This window comes from Colletotrichum jinshuiense, chromosome 3, assembly GCF_051148585.1.
Source record: "Colletotrichum jinshuiense chromosome 3, complete sequence".
Lineage (NCBI taxonomy): Eukaryota > Fungi > Ascomycota > Sordariomycetes > Glomerellales > Glomerellaceae > Colletotrichum > Colletotrichum jinshuiense.
The window spans coordinates 906478-925320 of NC_139310.1; the positions used below are offsets into that span (position 1 = coordinate 906478).

Consider the following 18843-nt stretch of genomic DNA (forward strand, 5'->3'; position numbering starts at 1 on the left):
AACAAGACGCCGTGACCGAACCCCCCCCAACATCTATCCCCCTTAGATGTACGAATTATCATGAAACCCCCTCCCGTACAACAAAATGTCCTCAAACGGATTACTCGCCTTCAGAACCTTGCGCCTCGGCCTCCCCTTGTCGACGTTGCTGATGTACCCCCCCGCCGTGACGTTGAACCTCTGCCGGCCCCGCGCGACGACGGTGAACTCGGGCACGATGGGCTCCAGCGTCCGCACGGCGCCGTTGTCCATCTCCATCTCGACCTCGCCCCAGGCCCAGAAGCCGTCCTCGGCGTCGCAGGGGAAGTCGATGGTCAGCCGGCCGGCGAGCGCGCCGGGGATGCCCGTGTACAGCTCCCGGAACTCGGTGAGCAGGCGGCGCGTGAGCGGGCACTCGGCGTCCAGCCACAGGTAGACGCGCCGCAGCTTGAGCTCGGGCTCGGAGAGCAGGTGCCAGATGGCGGCGCCGTTGAGGTAGAGGTAGTTGCCCGTGTCCTCGCGCAGCGAGAGGTTGATGCGGCGCGCCTCGGGGAAGTAGGCCGGCCGCGGCCACCGGAGGACCTTTTGGAGCGTCTGGCCGTCCGTGATGGTGAGCGTTTTGGATTCTTGGAAGGACCCGATGCTTTCCTTGTACCTGGGAGGGAGCCGCATTAGAAGGGTGCTGAGAAATACTTCAACAAGCTCTTTAGGAAGGGAGCGGGGGTGATTCAGTTCTGATTGAGGGGAACTGTGAGTACACTTACATCCGCTTGCAAGACAAGAGGAGAGACATGTAGTCCTGCGTCTTGTTCCCGTCCACCGCCCGCCCGTTTTGTATATCCTCCCATAACCTCTCGCACCTCCAGTGGTTGCACCACGTCGAGGTCATCCTGTTGAACCACTCGGGGTGGGACTGCACGCAGGCATTCCTCTTGGACTTTTTAAAGTCGCTGGCGACGCCAATCTGCCGCTCGTCGGGCGCCTCGTGGTCGGTGACGCACGGCGAGTACGTGAGCTTCTTGTCGACGAGGAAGGCGTGCCGGTTGACGCCCGCGGCCACCCAGAACTCGCTGTAGATCTGCTCGCGGATCTCGGGGGGCAGCCGCCGGAAGAACGGGGACTGGCCCTGGTGGTGCGGCGAGGCGTCTGCCTCAGGGCACTCTGGGATGGGTTCCTCATCGACCATCTCGTCATCCTCCTCTACGGTCTTTGTCGTGAACAGTGACGAGGCCGAATACGACGACCTGCTCTCCGACGACCGCCTGCTGATGCTCGATTTGTCGTCTGGGTGTGTGTTGTCTCTTGATAGGGATCTTCTGAGGCTCTTCAGACACCTCTGAGAGGCCCGGCGCATGATATTCGGCTTACTCATGGTTATGTGGCGTTGGCTGGAGTGGTCTAGAGACCGCCGAGGGCCACCTAGTTCGCAATATAACACAGGGCGAGGAGCCAAGGGATCACCACAAGGTTATAGTAGACAGGAGGATCCAACACCTAGACGGGGGCAAGAGAGCGGAAAGAAGAGCCACAAGACAGGAACAAGACACCGAGGCATGTCTCGAAGAGGGGGGAGGGCCAGCGAGGGAAGGCCGGGGCTGATATAGAGGGAATGATGAATGTCTCCTTCATAGTGTCTCGGATACCTACTCTGGCCTCGAGGAAAGCTGTATGCGGCCAATGAAGGCCGTGGAATGTTGAAGCGTCCCGACAGCCTGGTAGAGCTCCTCGCCCTCGGCCAACCAACGCTGCAGTTGACGACAAACAAGCCAAGCGTGCAAGGCATGCGACAAGAGCGCACCAACGCCGCCACCCACCCAAAGATGCGCCGATTCTTACAGCCAAAGCAAGGGTGAGGGCGAAAGAGAGAAATTGCCCAGACTTTTTTTTGGCGAGCAAGCCCACCCTTGTGTAACTGGGGGGTCCTCCCTTGGGCTGAACCGGCCGAGTGCGGCGGCGTATGCGGCACATGTGCCCCAATTCAGACGTTGCGATTTCCCGTCTCCAACACTGATACGGGCGAGCACCAACCGAACCCCAACCAGACGTGTCCGCACCCAACCGCGTCCCCCACTGCCGCGCTTCAACTGCGAATAGGTGCGAGCCGCAGGAATATGTGTCTGCAGGCGCCGTCACAGCGATGGGATCGCATTCCTTGTCGGGCGGAGGGGGTGCACGGCACAGGATGACTTCGCCGCGGACCGTCCTCGCTCCCCCGTCGGGCAGAGACAGAGATCATCTGTCTGCTGTGCTCGCCTCGTGAGCTCGTGGCCGGTGTCACCGGGGAGTCGGGCAAGACTCCCTTCACACCCACCCGGAAGCCATCCACTTTTATTTTTATTTTTTTGTGAACGAGGCGACCCTGCGGCGAATTTTGACCGCCTCCCAGTTGCGGAGTCTGGTGAGCCACTGTTCAGGGTTGAAGGTTGTTGCTGGCTGATCCGCCTGCGCATCCGTGACATTTTTTTGATGGTTGGATGGGCGGATATTGGGCCAGGGATGACCAGGTCGCGCAATACGTCCAAGACATGTCTCAACCCGGGGCCAGCGAAAATCCGCGTGCCATGGCCACGGCAGGGCTGGCTGTCTCGCGGAGGGATGGGAGGGCCATTCCCCCCTCCAACCGTACGTGCGCATTTCCCACGGGCTGAAGCGGAGTGAGACAGTGACAGAATGCAAGAGTAATCGTCAATTTGGCGGGCCGTCCTGTGGTCTCTGGCACCCTGCATGGTGTCAACTGCCACGGGCGGCCACACCACATCAAGCGTTGGAGAGGGCGGAAGCTACGCAGCCCAACGCGCGCCATGGCCCGCGGCGGTCGAGAGGCTCGGCCCAGTCCCTAGCGAGCACCTCGCCCTGGCGGACGCTTACGGCAATAAGCGATTGGCTTTTGTGCTCCCGTCGACGGCGTTGTTTGCTCCTCACTTGGCTCCTCACTTGGCTCCTCATTCTCGCCACGTACCGTGGGCCGTTCCCATTTTTAAATATGCACAAACAGTGATGACAGTCTAGTTTCCGGGGAACCGGGGGGGTGGAGGGCCGGCCGGACGGCGGGTTGCCCGATACGGCGAGGCGCACCGCATGCATCGAGACTCTAACCCTGGACACGATCTCCGCCCGGCTGCGTTGGCGGCCGTGGAGACGTTGGGGGCAGAAAAGGGGCCCAGGGGGGGACTCGTAGACTCATCGATAGAAGCCATGATAGGCAGACGGCGGCGAGGACCGTTGGGCGTCTTGAGGGGAGCCAAGGCGCGGGTTTGGGTTGCGTTTGCTCCCATCTAGGCAGCTGATGGCGCGACAGGCGCAAGACGTGTGAAAGCAGCAAGGATGGTGCGTTGAGAGGCGAAGTGGGCGCGGGGATTGCCTCTCTCTGCACCAGTTGCGTGTTGATCTGGAGCGCTCGCTGCAGAGATGTGATGTGACTGTTGGTTGCAACAAACAAACATTCTGATGCGCATCTCTAGGCGTGCGTGAGGCCGTTCAGGCGGCCGCCTAGGCCATAGCTCCTCGTTCATGGATGGGTCATGAGCGCAGGCCCTTGTCTACCCGTTGGTTCGCACCGTAAGCCGCATCTCACTGCAGAGTCCATGCCAGACCGGGTTAGTTGGGCCATGATGAGACCAGCACGGCTGTGGCACAAGAAGACAAGGTTCGACGGATAAACATGTCTTCAGGATAACAGAGTTTAGGTGGGCTGGACCCTTTGGGGCTCGACTATGTTTTCTCTCTCTCGGCAGGCCGTGCCGGGCCAAGGCGTTCCCGACCGGGGCGGACAGTTCCGCCGGTGGCTTGAGATCGGACAACCAGCACGTAGAGACAAGGATATTGTTCATCTGTACCGGAGAAGCGCTAGATGTAATTAATCAAGAGGATATTCGTATCTTGGTTGCAGTGCAGGGGACAGCGGGGCCGATGAGATGGGATCTTGAATCGTGAAATCCGCAGATGCCGCCCCAGAATGCAGAATGCGGCATCGATCGGAGTGAAGTCCGGGCTGACTCGAGCGGCTCAACGGGTAGTCTAATTGACTTTTTCACTGCTTAAAAGGCGAGATATCGCCCGGGTTACGGCGCCTTCGTGCACCGGTTGCCGGCAGCAGAAGAGGCGAAGGAAGCCGTGCTGCAGCGTTGCCCGCCCTGGGAGATGACCGATGCCGGACTGATAACGATAAGAGAAAATGGGAGAAAAATACAGAGCAGAGCCAGAGAAGTGTACGGATGCGTAGGACAGACAGAGCACCTAATTAGTACGTACCTACACAGAGGAAAGACAAAGGCGGGGCAAATGGTCCGTGGGGGGAAGAGAAGAAGCTTGGCCAGGGGCCGCAGCGAACCGGTCGTCCAAGCGCAACTCTTTGGGAGGGGGGGAGAAAATAAGAAAAGAAAATAACAAAAAAAATATTCACAACAAAATTCCACGCGCAAAAAAAGCCAAGACACACTCGATCCGGTCAATGAGCACGGGCGTCGTCTTCCGATCCGCAACTCAAGCACCTCTCGCCGGACCACGACCCTGCCCGACCGCTGCTCTGCTGCACCCTGAGGGCCTCGACATCGCCTTAAGGTTTTTCTTTTTCTTTTTCATGGCGTTTAAATCGGCCGCCCTCTCGGAAACCGCTGTTCTCGCAGGCCGCTTCTGCGCGGAGTGCGCCACTACGTCATGAAGTTCGCAAAGGAGCTCGAGCAGGATCTCGTACCAGGTTCGACGCCCCTCGAGACATTGAAGTCTTGCCTGCGCCTCGCCCGCCCCAAGCCTCGTCCTTGTTTCTTTTGCTGACCCCCCGCCGCTCTCTCCACGCAGAATGGCGCATCAAGTACCTCAATTACAAGGCCGGCAAGAAGTACGTCAAGGCCGTCTCGCGAGCCATCAACCGCGCCAACGGCAGCCCTCTGGGGAACGCCAGCAAAACCGAGAACCGCGCGGCGTCGGGCTTCTTCCACGTCCCCTCGCCCTTCAACACCCATAAGCATGCCCATTCGAACTCGAGGGCCGTGAACCCCGACGAGCGCACATCGCTGCGCGAGAGCCCGGCCCCGGTCGGCTCGTCACGCCGAAAGTCCGCGACGCCTGCACGAGCGATCCCCGCCCCGGCCCATAGCCCGCACAATGGGAACGGCTCGAGCGACCTGCAGTACGGGAGCTTCGTCCACACGCCGCCTCACCACGATGGAGGTGCCGGTGCCCCATTGGGACGGAAGACCACCTTCGAACTGCCCGACCCGGCCATTCGCGTGCCGTCGCTGGCGAGCGACCCGAGCCCGGCAACCCCCGCCATGCAGGAGCCATCGACAGCCCGGCAGGCCCTCCAGAGAAGCGCGTCAATGATTGCGGATGCGCATCGCCCTGCCGTATCACCCGCACCAGAGCAAGAACGCACGCCCTCCTCGCTGCGGCTACCTCACCCGGCGACCATCGGACCGGGATACAATGCGTCCCCGCGGGGGGGACTCCGACGCCTGTTCTCGAACGCCTCGCCCCTGAACCGGGCCGGGTCGAACCCGGAATACGGCCTCCAGGGGCTGGCCTTGGACGTGGTCCGGCAAAAGGAGAAGGAGTTTTGGGAGTTCCTCGACTCGGAGCTGGACAAGGTCGAGACGTTCTACAAGATGAAGGAGGACCAGGCCGGGGAGCGTCTCGCCGTGCTCAAGGAACAGCTGCACGAGATGAGGAACCGCCGCACCCAGGAGCTGCACGCCCAGAAGCGGCAGGCCGAGATCGACTACCTGAACGCGGGCGGTGCCGGCAACGACGACCCCAAGAAGGGCCCCCTGGGCTGGATGGACCCCGTCAGGTCAAAGATCTTCCGCCCGGGGCCCAACTCCCAGGCCTTGTCCAAGATGGCCCAGACGCCCGTCATGCGCCCGGGTGGAGGCGGCGGCGGCGACGCGACGCGCGACTACATCCGCCGCCCTGACGAGCACGAGGTGCCCTACCGCACCGCCAAGCGCAAGCTGAAGCTCGCCTTGCAGGAGTTCTACCGCGGCCTCGAGCTGCTCAAGTCCTACGCCCTCCTCAACCGCACCGCCTTCCGCAAGCTCAACAAGAAGTACGACAAGGCCGTCAACGCCCGCCCGCAGTACCGCTACATGAACGAAAAGGTCAACAAGGCCTGGTTCGTCAACAGCGACGCCGTCGACGGCCACATCAAGGCCGTCGAGGACCTCTACGCCCGCTATTTCGAGCGCGGGAACCACAAGATCGCCGCCGGCAAGCTGCGGAGCCTCAGCCGCAGGCCCGGCGACGAGTCCGGCAGCGCCTTCCGCTGCGGCATCCTGCTCGGCACGGGCCTGGTCTTCGCCATCCAGGGCACCGTCTTCGGCGCCCAGCTGCTCTTCGACGACGACGAAGAGGTGCGCAAGCGCACGAGCTACCTTCTGCAGATCTACGGCGGCTATTTCTTCATGCTGCTGCTCTTCTGCATGTTCTGCATCAACTGCGCCGTCTGGACCCGGAACAAGATCAACTACCCCTTCATCTTCGAGTTCGACACCCGCAGCAACCTCGACTGGCGCCAGCTGGCCGAGTTCCCGAGCTTCTTCACCTTCATATTCGGCATCTTCATCTGGCTCAACTTCAGCGAGTACGGCACCGACGAGGTCTACGAGTACTACCCAGTGGTCCTGATCGGCCTCTCGGCGCTCATCATCTTCCTGCCCGCGCCCGTATTCAAAGCGAGGAGCCGCAGGTGGTTCGCGTACGCTCACGTAAGTTTCACCCGCAACGGTCCCTCCGACAGTCGCGAAAGTCTGACAACATCGCGCAGTGGCGTCTCTTGCTCGCCGGTCTGTACCCGGTCGAGTTCCGAGACTTCTTCCTCGGCGACATCTACTGCTCCCTGACGTACGCCATGTGTGTAAGTTTCGACCACCGGCATTCCTCTTCCGCCCACCTTTCCACAAAGCTGACCCCGCCCAGAATATCGAGCTGTTCTTCTGCATATACGCCAACGCCTGGGAGAACCCGGCCCAGTGCAACTCGACTCACTCCCGCCTGCTCGGGTTCCTGGGCGCGCTGCCGCCCATCTGGCGCTTCCTGCAGTGCCTGCGCCGCTACCGCGACACCAGGAACATCTTCCCGCATCTGGTCAACGGCGGCAAATATACCATGTCCATACTCGCCGCCATGTCGCTCTCCATGTACCGCATCAACAACACGCACGGCAACCTGGCCATGTTCATTACATTTTCCACCATCAACGCCATCTACACATGTAAGCCGCACATTGCATCCCCGCCGCCCCTGTCTCACTACAGAACACTGACCCCGACCAGCCATCTGGGACCTCTTCATGGACTTCTCCCTCCTCCAGCCGCACAGCCGCCACTGGCTCCTCCGCGACATCACCGGCCTCAAGAAGCGCTGGCCCTACTACTTCGTCATGGTCGCCGACCCCATCCTCCGCTTCGCATGGATTTTCTACGCCATCTTCACCCACGACACCCAGCACTCCACCATCGTCTCCTTCCTCGTCGCCCTCGCCGAGGTCTCGCGCCGCGGCATGTGGACCCTCTTCCGCGTCGAGAACGAGCACTGCGCCAACGTCGCCCAGTACAAGGCCTCGCGCGACGTGCCCCTGCCCTACCGCATCGAGCCGCTCGTCGACCCGCGCTCGCCGCGGCTCGCCGACGGCGGCAAGGACGGCGACGACATCGTCGAGACGGAGGGCGCCGCGGAACCGGGGGCCTCCGCTGCCGCCGCCGCCGGCGCCACGTCCGGCTCCACGACGGCCAGGCCGTCCGACCGGCGCGCGGAGGAGGGCACGCTGCGGCAGCGGCGCACGAGCGGCGCCGCGCCGCCCCTGCGCAGCTTCTCCAAGATCATCGCCGAGGCGCACAGGCAGGACTTTGAGAAGCGGCGGAAGCCGGCCGACGTCGAGACGGAGCAGCTGGAGGAGGCGGGCGGCATGGCGAGCGACGACGACGACGCGACCGGGTCCGAGGACGACGGCGCCGACGACGACGACGACGACGTGCTGTCGGCCGGCGAGGACGAGGACTCGCTGGAGATCCGCCAGGCGCAGAGCCTCGTGCGCGAGGACGGCGGCAGGCCGGGCCGCAAGTAAAACGTAATTGGGTAATCACGGGGGACGTCCATGTTTGGTCGTCTTCCCTCTACGAACTAATGAGAAATAATAAATCGAACGGTATTCCATGGAATCGTTGGCATGTGCAGTGACAGTAGCGTCCATTTCTTCGGTGTCAGAAACAAAAATGGTAAAAAAGGAAAGGGACCCGACTTGTTGTATCCAAAATGATGCGTCTCATTGTGCCAGTGCTAGTTACATGGTTCTACAAGCAATCGTAATTCATACCACCCCCCCGCTCGCTCCCATCGACTCTGTACGCCGCGCTTGAACCCGTCGCCCGGTTTCCCCAGGCCCCCTACCCCCCTCTTTCTATGTGCCTTGAATGCTCCCCGCTGTATTGACGCCAATATGCCTTCTCAGCCAGTAACGACACAGGTAGTCCCCCCCCGCGAGTGGCATCTCGGTGGCATCTCACTGCCACTCGCCGTCGACCTGCTCCCAGTGGTCCAGGAAGCCCTTGAAGAACTTGACGCCCAGGCCGGGGTCGAGGGCGCCGGTGGTGGCGCGGATGGAGTGCATGCTGAGCTGGGGCAGGCCGGCGTCGGCGGCGCGGACGCCCATGGCGCTGCTGAGGGCGGGGCCGACGGTGCCGCCGCTGCGGGTGTCGTTGCGGATCTGGAAGGTCTGGGTCGGGGCGCCGGCGAGCTCGCCGACGCGCTGCAGGATGGCGGTGGAGACGGCGTCGGTGGTCATGTGGCCGTTGCTGTCGCCGCAGACGGCGACGCCGACGTTGAGGCGCGGCACGTGGTCCTCGAGGTAGTAGCCGAGGAAGTTTGGGTTGCCGGCGTGGGTGACGTCGGCGGAGACGAGGAACGAGTTGGCAAAGGTGCGGGCGAGCACGTCGGTGCCGAAGGCGACGTCGGCGGCGGCGCTGAGGGACTCGGCGGCGCGCTCGATGACGAGCGGCAGGAAGTTGCTGCGGGCGCCCTGGCGGAGCAGCGAGCCGATCTCCTCGTCGTCGAAGAGGGCGACGAGCTTGATGATGCCGTCGGCCGGGTCGGCCTCGGCGGCGAGCAGGCCGGTGAAGGCGGCCCAGGAGCAGAGCTTGTCGTCGATGCGGCCGCCGAAGATGAACTCGCGGTCGAGGCCGCCGGTCTGGGCGGGCTGGGAGTCGTACAGCTCGAGCTCCCAGTTGAGGATCTGGGTCGGCGAGGCGAGGCCGAGCTCCTTGGAGATGAGCTTGACGAGCTTAGGGGGCTGGGTGTTGACGAAGGAGCCCTTGGGGCCGAGGAGCTCGACGGGGGTGGCGGAGGCGGACTCGGGGTCGGAGCTGTCGAGGCCGATGATGGGCACGGCCTGGGTCTCGGGGTTGTTCTGGCCCATCATGCCGACGCCGAAGTGGGGGGCGAGGGTGGGGATGCGGGCGATGGGCCAGTCGAGGCGGACGAGCTTGGTGGTGGTCTTGTGGGAGGACTCGTCGCGGACGACGACGCGGCCGCCAACGGACAGGTCGCGGTCCCACCAGGTCTGGTTGAGGGCGCCGGCGTAGGGGGCGACGCCGAGCTGGAGATAGCCGGCGCGGGTGGGCTTGGTGCTGACGGGCTTGAGCTTGGCGGTGAGGGCGTCGATGTGGCCGGCGATCATGGCGACACCGTTGCCGGGCTTGTAGGCCTCGCCGACGGTGAAGGCGATGAGGCCGGAGCCGTTGCGGGTGGTCCAGTACTTGCCGCCGGGCTGGAGCTTGGAGGCCCAGCTCTCGCGCGAGGGCAGCTCGGTGAAGCCGGCGGCGGCGAGCTTCTCCTTGAAGTAGGCGACGGCGTGGAAGATTGTAGGGTTCTCGGAGAGGAAGTCGACGAAGGGCTGGGTGTAGGCCTCGGGCTTGCCGGCGGCGACGGCGCACAGCCTGCAGGCGGCCGGGGTCGGCACGCGGGTGGTCTGCCTGACCTCGCTGTAGCGCAGCGAGTTCCAGCACGACTCGCAGACGTGGTTCTTGGAGGCCGGGCGGCCGTTCATGTCGGCGAGGAGGAAGGGCTTCGAGGCCGGGGCGGTCGACGCCGGGGCGGAGACGGAGGCGGACATGGAGGGCGCGGGGGACTGGGAGCGCGAGAGAGCTTCGGCGGCGTTGTCCATTGCTTGGAGGCGGAGGGAGAGCGAGGAGACGCGGGAGCGGAGGGATTCGGGGGTGTGTTTGGTCATGGCGGGCGAGTCGTGCAGGACGAGATGTGTCGTGTGTGTGTGTGCGAGTGTTGGGCAACGGTGGCTGGATGACTTAGGAGGGGAGCTGGTTATCGGCCCAATGCACTGGCGCAATGGATTAGAGAAGAGGCAGGGGAGATTGCGCAATGTCTGGAGCGCTCTCTGTGTGTGGAGTGCGGAGGAGCGAGGATGTTATGGAGAAGGATGGAATGTTGATGCCGAGGACGGGGAGGTCGACGACAGCTGGAGCTTGCTATGTAATCAGGCACCAGGCACAGGCGCTGGCGCAGGAACAGCACAGCAAAGTACAGCACAGCACGCAGCTGGAGCCGAGCGGGCGGCAATGCGACCCGCCGGACGCCAGCTCCAAGCCCCAGCGGACGCCAATGAGTCAACGCCGATACGGCGCCCCGGTCGCTTGGGTTGCTTATCTTATCGCCCTGCGCTGAGTCGGTTGCTATGGGGCTGGAGGGGGGTCGCTTGGCCACATGCAGAAGGTCAATGTGCCGTACGGGGCGCCGATGGAGGCCGAGGAACACCACGCCTGTCTCTCGTCCACTCCCATCTCACGTTCTGTTCACGATGGAGGCATTTAGCTCACACACACGGCGATTATGTGTTCAGTCAACCACACAACTACCAGCTCCCAACTCTATCCAGCATCCCTCTTCATATCTTGGTTGCTTCTCATTCAGTCGCAGTATTTATTGAGCATGATGCCCCCTGTGAACACTCAACATCTCTCCGTCTGATATGCCACACAATCCACACCGCTGGTGGTTGAGTTGACTAATTCGGCCATGCATGCGACATAACTTGTCCAATTCTCATCGTAACTGAAACTTGCCGTCAAAGGCAGGAGGAAACACCCGTCTCTAGTATTACCTGTCATGCTGCTATTGTTCAGGCTCACTCATGCCAAAACTTGGCTTCAACAGCGCCGCCTCACTCTTCATGAGAATGGGGTTTCTATCTGCAATTGCAGTCTACAAATGAGATGCCATGTAAATGTACCATTCGCGACCTTTCACGACCCATCTCCCCTTAATGCCCATCTGCCTCATCTCCAAAGCAGCGCATGAATGTCTTCGTCTCATCACCCCTCCAGCACATGCCCAATTGCAGGTTCTTAAACCCTGCATACAGCCCGAGGCAACTCTTTGCTGTCTTCACAGGCTTTCTGTGCCGCTGTAAATCGGCCCGCGGGCGTAGCTGGTCCCCAGGCGGTCCCAATTATGATTCCAATGACCTTGTTCCTTTAGGAGCCTGACAGTAACATTCCCCGTATCGTGGCTGGGCCATATGGCGAACACAAATGTAGATTGATTAGACCATCTCATAGATAATACATCAACCAACCGACAGCTGCAGCCTGGTCCCCGGCGTCCCCGTCACGACATCCCACTCGCCCTCAAACTCCTTCCGCCGCCGCACCACGACCGGCACCGGCTCGGCGGGCGAGAGCAGCGCCACGAACAGGCCCTCGACCCGGGGCATCCTCCACTCCCTGCCCGCGGGGCCCTCCCCTTTGAACCCTGGCGCCGCCTCGACGTCGAGCCTCAGCGCCATCAGCGCGACGAGCGCCATCGTCCCGCCCGTGGCGAACCACCGCGCGGGGCACACGTGCGGCGCGACGCCCCAGACGGGGTACGCGTGCGGCGGCAGGTCGCCCGGCGTCGCCACGCCCGGCGCCTCGGCCTTGCGCTTCATCTTGACGAAGCGGTGCGCGTCGAACGTCGCCGCGTCCGCGCCCCACGTCTCCTCGCTGCGCAGGATCGGGATGCTGTTCATCTGGACGTAGTTGCCCTTCTTCAGCAGCGTCGGGGCGCCGTCCGCCGTGATGGTCGTGTCGGCGAGCACCTCGCGGATGTGCGCGTGCACCGTGTGCAGCCGCTGCGCCTCCTGGATCGAGGAGAGGAGGAGCGGGCACTCGGCCCTGACGACGGACAGGTCCAGCGCGAACCCGCCGCCCTCCTCCCGCGCCTGCACGGCCTTGCGGACCTCGGCGCGGATCTCGTCGACGAGCCACGGGCGCGAGAAGATCTCGAAGACGGCCCACCAGGACGTCGGCACGTAGTTGGCGAGCATGGCGATGTCGAAGCCGACGTTGATGCGCGCGATGTCGCGCTGCGAGACGCCGTTCTCCGCCATGACGCGGGAGCGGCCTTTCAGCACCGCCGACGCCGTCTCGAGGCCGCCGCGGCGCACGTACTCTTCGTACCGCTGGCCGTTGCGCTCGCGTGCCTTCATCGCGTCGCCGGCGAAGAGGCGGGCCATGATGCCTCCGGGGAGGATGAGATGGGCATTATCGGCAAACGTCCTGTCCATCCGAATTAGTAACCATCTTTGGGGTGTTGACGACGCCCGAGATGTCCGCGCAAAAGAAGGAGAAGGCAAAAAGCATGACATACCAAAAGTCGGCCTCGTGGGCAGGGTCCCTGAAGGGGTTCATCGGCCCAAACATGCCTTCCGTCGACGACAGCCCGACGGCGTGCTTCACCCACGCAAACAGGTCAATCTCGGCGGCGGAGCCGGGCGCCGCGCCGGCATCGGCGACCAGCTTGTCGACGGACTCGAGCTTCACCCTGGTCGCCACGAGGCTCATGGCGTCCAGGTCGGGCCCGGCGGCCAGGGGCGTGCGCTGGGCCCGGTCGAACTCCTTGGCCTCGGGCCCACCCCCGAGGTGGTCCTGCAGGGCGGCGGTCTTGACGTCGGCGCCGCTGAGGCTGTGCGCGGCCTTTGCGGCGAACGGCGAGAAGGAGATTGTCTTTGCATTGCGCTGGATGGACGAGATGAACCTCCGCTCCGAGATGACGTAGAACTTGAAGGAGAAGATGGGCGCCGAGAAGATTGTGGCCTTTGCGCTCGCCCTGATTTGGATCACTCAGTCGATATTACGATAAGTAGAACGAGGGGGTGGAGGGGAGGGTCGGAGACGGAACAGAAAAGGAGATGTAGAAATAAAAGCCGTACCCGATTTTCATAAAATAGGTTCCGGCGCCGTGCTTGTTGAGGCCGAGGAGGTGGCCGATCAGCGGCACGCGGGGCCGGACGTACGCGGGCTCCCGTGCGTCTTTGCACAGGAAGAAGAAGGTCTCGAGGAGGTAGCAGCCGACGACGACGACGGCGAAGATGGTGCCAGCCAAGGCCGAGAGCTCCATCTCGGTGCAGGATCAGGGGGGGGATGGGCAGAAAAAGTGAATTTACAACAAGGCGAGCACAGGCGGCTGCCGCAACGGGATTCCCGTCGAGATATACGGATGTCAGAGACGGCCAACACGTCGGGAATCCTTCAGGGAAGTGTCTTGTCGTAATCGTCTTGTCGTAAGCGTCTTGTCGTAATCGTATTGGCCCTTGTTCGCCAGCCCCTGTCCCCCGCGAGGAGCGACGCCGGTTGTTGGTTGTGCAGCCCGCTACTAGACGAATGCTGCATCTGCTTACCCACTTGGCTGGGCTGTCCAATTTGCCAGGGGTGCCACATTCCTCAGCTGGGAGCTTCAAGTCAGTAATTGGGTTGTTGTGATTGGCCACTCTTAGTTCTGGGCCCGATCCTGAAGGAATTACTACCGGAGATGGTCCGGCGCAGCTAGAGTTTGTCGGGTCAAGCCTTACGCTGCGACGTTCCCTTACTATATAGTAAGCATTCCACCACATTCACTCTACTGAGTATTTCAGGTTTGCGGCATGTTCTAGCCGTGCCCGGAAACCCCGGGAACTCGAGCCGCAGTGCAAGCAAAGATGGTCCCTGTAGCTAGATCCGCCGAGACGCTCCAGCGGCAGCGGCAGGGCCCGCGAGCCGGGTCCACGGGGTCGTCAGGACCCGCTGTTCTGGGGCTCGAGTCGGCCCGCCCCAGCCATGCTGGGCTCCGGTAAGCGGACGAAGCCGTTCTGAGGCTAACACCCCCCAGAAGTCACGGTTGAGGACTGGGACTCAGTCCCGAGGCTTTTTTGAGCCTTGTGTGAGAATGCTGGACCTCTGAATTAGTGCAGATGAACTCTGCACCTATCTCACAGCTGCGCATACTCGAGCGTGACAAGCAAGGGCCTTGCGACGAGTCTCATTCCCGTGGTGCCTCTGATGCTCTCTTGACTTCACCATGATTTTTATGCCGTACAAGGCATTGCTTAAGATAGGCCACACCTCGTGCTAGCCCCAACGAACTGCCCCGGATAGACTTTCGCCAAGTAGTCCGCGGTGTTCGTTTCGTCTTTATTGCACGTCGCTGTCAAGTCGCATAATGACTGCCCCTCCGGAAAACCTAATAAGCAGTTAGACTTCGTCGTCGTTTGACTACAGACCAGGTCGCGCACGGCACGACAAAGGATTGGACGAAAGTCTGCATGGACCAGACAGGGAGGCATCGGATGTTTCGCCGCTCGCAAATCAGTGAGCTCCCCGGGGAGCTGGGCCGGTGATGTCATTTGACACCGTTTTGGTGCATAACACGCAGCAGACGTCACTCGGCGGCAAATCATCCCCGCAGTGCAGAGCGCGAACCCGCCACAGGCAAACGCGGGCGAGGAATAAAGACTAAACGGGCGGTGCCGGCAATCCGCCACCATCCTTTCTGATATCGAATATTACCAAACCTTGCCAACCTGCCTTGGAATTCCTCCGAATTTGATACCCGAATCAGAAAAAACAGTAAAAAAATAAAAATTTAAACAAATTCCGACACTCTTTTTCTCTTGCGGTCCGATCGTACCACTCCCATCCCCCATCCCTCCTTTTTTGCATACGACCCCCGACCCCCATGTCTTCTCCGCCGCCCGAGGAGAAGAAACAGAGCAGCAAGGAGAAGGTCATCGCACAAGCGACCGCCAAGCTCCAACAAGCACAGGAGGAGGCCGAGGCGGCCGAGAAGGCTCGCCAACGGGCCGAGGGGATCGAGGACCCCGAGGAGAAGCAAAAGATCCTCGCTGAAGCGTCCCAGCATGAGAAGAAGTCCAAGTCCCTGGCTAGGGACTCGCAGCGGTTGCAGAGCGGCGTCTGGCAGGGCGGCATCGGCGGCGCGGGAATTGGTGCCGGCATAGGCACCGGCCTAGGTGCCGGCGTCGGGACGTTGGTGGGGGGCATCGTTGGCGGCGTCACGGCCATACCTACGACGGGACTGGGGCTCCTGGTCGGCGCCGGCACTGGTGCGATACACGGGCCGTGGTACAAGATGGATAAAGGGGACAAAGAAGAGGCGAGCGAGGAGGGGAAACAGGAGGCTGCGAAAGAAGGGAAAGCTAGCGAGTGAAACTCATCTTTGGTGTTTTTTTTGCCCTCTTTTTTCCGATTTCTTTTTCGGTTTGTATTGGCGGGAATAACATAACGGCTTGGGACTTTTCTGTGGTTTCTTTTTTGCATCTTGGAGGCAGCCACCGTCATCACTGGTTTAGTACATTGCAAGGCGTCATACCCAAATCTTTCAAGCAAAGACTGATAAATCGAGACACGTTTACAAAAGATATGTATAAATACATCGTTAGGTCGTATTATTCAAGATTCTTCGAGGGCATAGTCCATACCATGCATCTGCTTGTCTAGATGAACAGACATGGTCATGAAAGCCGACCAGACACGCTTTTGTCATAATATGTATTGGTGACGTAGCTGACTCAAACCAAGGAAGGTTTCTCCATAATACCTATAGCTTATATAGAGTTATCATTGCCGAATATCGAGCTTTCTGGTTGATCCACAATAGTGTCTGTTAATCCGATAAGTCGATTTCGGGTCCAGAGTGCTGCGGACTATGCCCGGCCAAACTTTTATATAGCACGTGAAAAGAATGTATTGAATTCCTAGTAAAAATGGATGCACCGCAAACTGGCCTGTTAAACAACCTTAGCTGCATGAAAATGGGACGTGCCTGCAAGCAGAGTTGAATAAGACGATCGAAGAAAAGCCATTATCGCGAGGTCCGCCCATGGGACAAGCTGGGACGGATTCAGGGCACAATGATACTGAGCGATGAAGGAGACAAATACTTGAATATTAGGGCTAATAAGATGGGTATTGCAACTGGACTTCAAACCAAACATCCTCATCTGGTATTTCTCTTCGTAACTCTCAACCAGAAATCATGCGTTATCCAGAACCCAGCACTCCAAAGCTTCAACGGTTTCTCGGGCTTCGCAATAGCGAATTCATATCTGCGCAATAGCTATGGGCGCGATGGCACGTCAGCATTTTTCTCGGAAAACAGAACATCCCCCACCCATTCTTACCTCGACGAAAATCTTGTTCAGCTCCATCAGTGCAATGTTTCTCCCCATGCAGTAGAACTTGCCGTAGCCAAACACCAGGTCCGTCGTTGCCAGCATGGCTTTGTACCTATCTTCGTCACCGGCTGCCGACGCCTCGATCCACCTCTCTGGCCTAAAAAGATGCGCGTCGGGGCCGAAGACGTCTTTGCACCGGCCTATGCTGCACACGTTTTCTCCCAGCTGCGTCCCGCCAGGTAACCGATAGCCGTGGATAACGTCCTCGCCGCTCGGCACTTCTTTGCTCACGATGCCCGTGGAAGGTGGGTACAGTCGAAGTCCTTCCCGGATAACGGCCTGGAGATAGGGCAGAAACCTGGCCTCTGCGTCTTTGATGGGTGAGCTGATCATCCTCTTGGAGATGCCGGTGTCTATCTCTGCGCGAAGTGCAGCGAAGGCTGGCGGATTGGAGAGAAGGGACAGCAAAATCATCCGGATCGCGGTGGCGGTAGTATCGGATCCGGCAATCCTACAACATATCAGATTTTGCGCAACAGCAACCTGGGGCCGGGGCCACTTACGTTTCCACATAAACCTCTTGCGTCAACTCGTCGCGTGACAAGCCAGCATTGATAAAAGACTGGATCATGTCTCGCCCGGGCTTCGTGCCCGGTGCCAATCTCCCATCAACAAAGGTTTTGGCGAATCTTGTTGCGTTCATGTCAGTTACCTCGTTGCATGGACTGGTGTAGTAACGACCTCGGACAAAACCTACCCCATAAGTGCGCCGAACCCGGCTGAGTCTCCTGACTTTGGCAAGCCCAGATTCAACGGCCAGCTATGCATGAGAGTCGCCAACCAAGGAACGTTGCCCATCGTAATCATGACAGGAAAGAAGGCGTCCTTCGTACTCACATACTGGTACAAATCTCGATCTTCCTTGAGAAAGCCGTAGGGAGTCCCGAAACCCAGCTCGCTGATGACATCCAGAGCGAAATAGGTCGATTTGCTGGCCATGTCCATCGGTCTGAAATCTTTGGCCGTCGAGATGTACTTCCTGTCGATCAGGTCGACAAAAGCGGCAACGTTCCTGTCAACCCCGGCTTCGAAGCCGCCATTCTCTAGGCCAGAGTACTATATCGAAATTGAGCACAAGGCGCATTCCACGGTTGCGACGCACTTACCCCGGGGCCCATCTTGCTCTTCAGATACTTGCGCTTCTCTTCGTCGCGCATCGAGAACAGGTGGTCCTCGCCCGGCGTCGTCCTCCCGACGGTGTACCACTCGCCCTTTGTGTACTGGCTGCGCACACCGGCGATCTGCTTCAGGGTGTCGCCGTCGCTGAACATGACAGTATTCGGCCCAATACGGACCAGGGGACCTTCCCGCCCATCAGCTTTTCCCTCTCCAGCAACAGAACAGCTGGACTGTTCTCACCGTATTTCTCATGCAGTTCCATGTAGTACTCGTGGACGGAGCCATTTAGAGCCGCACGGGCCATCGAAAAGCCCGTAATGCCATGCCAGAAGGGGCCCGGGACGTGAGAAAGGCGATACCATGAGTAGAACTCTCGAGCCAGGAGGCCGGCAACGATGGAGATGGCGATAACGACGAGAAAAGCCATTTCGACGGCCCAAAAGCTGGAGTGAAGATGGTGTGAATCGACGGGGGGACGGGGCGCGATGGAGGTGTGAAGAAGAAATGCTAGGGGGAGGACGGCTGAAGTTAAAGTCCCAGCTGTCGGGGCTAGCGCCATGTGCCTGCCATACGGAGCTTAATGCCACCTTCGATACTACTTGGGTGTCTAGTGTAGATAGTGGGTGTCACATTCTCCTCTACCCTGCTCAAATGACACCAGAACTTGGTGCACCATGGCTGACTAAAATGAGACTTTCGGGGGCCACGAGACCTCCCCGTGAGCCCGGCCAGATTTTGCGTGGCCGATAACAAATGAAACTGCCGCTTCAGAGACTTATCCCGACCACCCACCTGATATTTTTGAAGCTGCCTGTCCCCTTTGTCATCGCTTGTTAATATTGGATTTTTTCCTCGAGTAAATAAAAAGTGCAGCGGGGGGAACTAAACCAATCATAGTTGTCAAACATATATTGGGCAAGTCCACCAACTCTATACACCCCTCTGGACAGCATTTTCCCCCTGCAGGGGTGGCCTAAACCTGGCTTTTAAGTACAAGGTAAATGCGAGCTCGGTTAGAGAAATGCGTATTCAGCTAGGTGCTGTCAGTTGTCAGTAATCACATTCCTCTTTTCCCTCCCATTAGTATTAGTTCGGATATACCTCTTCTGCTTAGTCGCCTATCAGCACGCCGATGCATCACTGACTGACACACTGCATCGGACATACACATGGCGCAGCAACACCAACCTACGTGGCCTCAAACCAAAAGCTTGGCCGGCCTTAGACAAAAGAACACAAAAGAAGCTACTTATAAA

General features: G+C 60.0%; 6 protein-coding genes across 6 annotated transcripts; 2 read left to right on the forward strand and 4 right to left on the reverse strand.

Annotated features, from left to right (window-relative positions):
• Window positions 1-42: 42 nt before the first annotated feature.
• Window positions 43-1351, reverse strand: EsH8_III_000259 (uncharacterized protein; the record flags this gene model as incomplete). The annotated part of the gene is made up of 2 exons (XM_083261984.1): window positions 43-634; window positions 744-1351. 2 exons carry the CDS (start codon window positions 1349-1351, stop codon window positions 43-45), a joined length of 1200 nt encoding a protein of 399 aa, XP_083122471.1.
• Window positions 1352-4635: 3284 nt separating this feature from the next.
• EsH8_III_000260 (SPX and EXS domain-containing protein) lies at window positions 4636-8038 on the forward strand (the record flags this gene model as incomplete). The annotated part of the gene is made up of 5 exons (XM_083261985.1): window positions 4636-4675; window positions 4777-6680; window positions 6740-6829; window positions 6892-7186; window positions 7248-8038. 5 exons carry the CDS (start codon window positions 4636-4638, stop codon window positions 8036-8038), a joined length of 3120 nt encoding a protein of 1039 aa, XP_083122472.1.
• A 435-nt stretch (window positions 8039-8473) lies between these two features.
• EsH8_III_000261 (aminopeptidase I zinc metalloprotease-domain-containing protein) lies at window positions 8474-10198 on the reverse strand (the record flags this gene model as incomplete). The annotated part of the gene is made up of 1 exon (XM_083261986.1): window positions 8474-10198. One exon carries the CDS (start codon window positions 10196-10198, stop codon window positions 8474-8476), a length of 1725 nt encoding a protein of 574 aa, XP_083122473.1.
• A 1350-nt stretch (window positions 10199-11548) lies between these two features.
• EsH8_III_000262 (cytochrome P450) lies at window positions 11549-13359 on the reverse strand (the record flags this gene model as incomplete). The annotated part of the gene is made up of 3 exons (XM_083261987.1): window positions 11549-12518; window positions 12610-13068; window positions 13172-13359. The coding sequence occupies 3 exons, from the start codon at window positions 13357-13359 to the stop codon at window positions 11549-11551; spliced, it is 1617 nt and encodes a 538-aa protein (XP_083122474.1).
• Window positions 13360-14952: 1593 nt separating this feature from the next.
• Window positions 14953-15441, forward strand: EsH8_III_000263 (uncharacterized protein; the record flags this gene model as incomplete). The annotated part of the gene is made up of 1 exon (XM_083261988.1): window positions 14953-15441. One exon carries the CDS (start codon window positions 14953-14955, stop codon window positions 15439-15441), a length of 489 nt encoding a protein of 162 aa, XP_083122475.1.
• Window positions 15442-16230: 789 nt separating this feature from the next.
• Window positions 16231-18014, reverse strand: EsH8_III_000264 (cytochrome P450; the record flags this gene model as incomplete). The annotated part of the gene is made up of 6 exons (XM_083261989.1): window positions 16231-16350; window positions 16415-16919; window positions 16972-17097; window positions 17166-17524; window positions 17575-17771; window positions 17828-18014. The coding sequence occupies 6 exons, from the start codon at window positions 18012-18014 to the stop codon at window positions 16231-16233; spliced, it is 1494 nt and encodes a 497-aa protein (XP_083122476.1).
• Window positions 18015-18843: the final 829 nt, after the last annotated feature.